This window comes from Nannochloropsis gaditana, assembly GCF_000240725.1.
Source record: "Nannochloropsis gaditana CCMP526 unplaced genomic scaffold scaffold187, whole genome shotgun sequence".
Taxonomy (NCBI): domain Eukaryota; class Eustigmatophyceae; order Eustigmatales; family Monodopsidaceae; genus Microchloropsis; species Microchloropsis gaditana.
The window spans coordinates 14,534-15,997 of NW_005803766.1; the positions used below are offsets into that span (position 1 = coordinate 14,534).

Here is a 1,464-nt window from a genome sequence, read left to right on the forward strand (position 1 = left end):
TACAGCGCGTCCCGCTTCCCCTCCCTCGTTCCCTCCCTCGTTCTCTTCCCCGCCCTCCCCCTCCTTCCCTTCCTCCGTCCCTCTTTCCTCCCCTCCGTTCTTCGCGCTGTGCACGGGCAACGTCGATTCTTCTTGGTTCCCTCCGCCGACACTTACCCTTCCCTCCGACGCCCCCCGCCCTCCTTCCCCCTTGGTCTTTTTCCGTGTCCGAGGTTTCACCACCGTCCCTCCTTTCCCTGGTTGTGGGGACCCACCACTGTTTCCGTTGTCTTTTCCTTCCTCCCTCCCTGCGGGCAGGGACGCGGAAGACGGGTCTGGCAGGGGGACTAAGGGGGGTAAGGGCTCCACGGAGGATAAAGTCGGAGCAGTGGATGCTGCATCTGTGATAAGCGGCAAAGGAGGTGGAGGATTCGGGGAAGGAGGGAGCAACTCCATAGAATTCGTCATGCGGAGGGCCAGTCGTGCTAATGGGGGTCAAGAGGGAGGAGGGGAGGGAGGGAGGGAGAGAGGAAAGAAGGAAGGAGGAGAAGATGAGGATGCCTACAAATTGAAAACTTCCACGTTCAAAGTATACCCAGGAATGAGAATCACGGGGCAAGAAAGAAAAGAAACGAGAGTCTTCCTGGACCTGTATGGGTGTAAACAAATGTGAAAGCGAAGAGGGGGGTAGCCAAGGCATGTGAGAACGATCACAACAGCCTTCTCAATCCACACCCAATGCCATGGCACACAAAGACCCCCCCTAAAAAACACCCTTCCGTCCACACGATAGCCAGCCGTACCACACACCCACATTGGAAAGGCGTGGCGACGGTGCTTAATACGGCGGAGGCCATTGTGGGGTCCAGCCCTGCGTCCAAAGGAAGGGTGAGGGAGCGAGCCTTCAAGTCGTCGTCGTCTCCTGAGGGCTTTTACAGGGGAATGAAACCCGTCGTTTTACGCGCTTCCTTGCCCTCCTTGGCTTGTGGCAAGGCCTGCACTCCATCAGAGGACGTGGGAGTGCGTGGGACCGGGTCAAATCGGTTGTGGTTTTGGTTCTATGTACACAGAGAGGTTAAGATATGAAGATACAGCTCTTCTTCCTCCCTTTCCCCGTGAAGTAAATGGGTGTGCATGACGTGAGTGTATCACCGCTTGAAAACACAAGCGCGTAACCAGAGCAAGGACTATGATACGACCGTGCAATGATGGCGGGATGTGTGGCACTTTCCCTTTCATCCATTCCATGATTTCACGCGGACCGCTGTCCCGTAGATCCATTTCCCCCCCTAATGCTCCATTATGCACGTTCCTGGAAATCCATGGACGTACGATCAATGTTACTCGTCAAACACGCACGCCCTATGAAATTGAAATCATCCATCGTCCTAACGATGACATCTTAGCGTCCCGGTGGAGAATCATGCCCTTGGCATGCCCGCTGCCCTCTGCATTCTTTGTCGCCTCTCATTCACCCTCCCTCCC

General features: G+C 55.7%; 1 protein-coding gene across 1 annotated transcript in view; it reads right to left on the reverse strand.

The window, feature by feature from the left end:
• The window catches only part of NGA_0619200 (uncharacterized protein), a gene marked incomplete at its 3' end in the record, with an annotated part of 1,390 nt that extends 413 nt beyond the window's left edge, over positions 1-977 (reverse strand). The window contains exons 1-2 of the mRNA XM_005855473.1: positions 794-977; positions 157-540 (exon numbers count right to left, since the gene is read on the reverse strand). Of these exons, the coding sequence (XP_005855535.1) occupies positions 157-540; positions 794-836 (427 nt within the window). The 5' untranslated portion in view covers positions 837-977. The remainder of the gene's footprint in view (positions 1-156; positions 541-793) is intronic.
• Between the last annotated feature and the right edge of the window lie 487 nt (positions 978-1,464).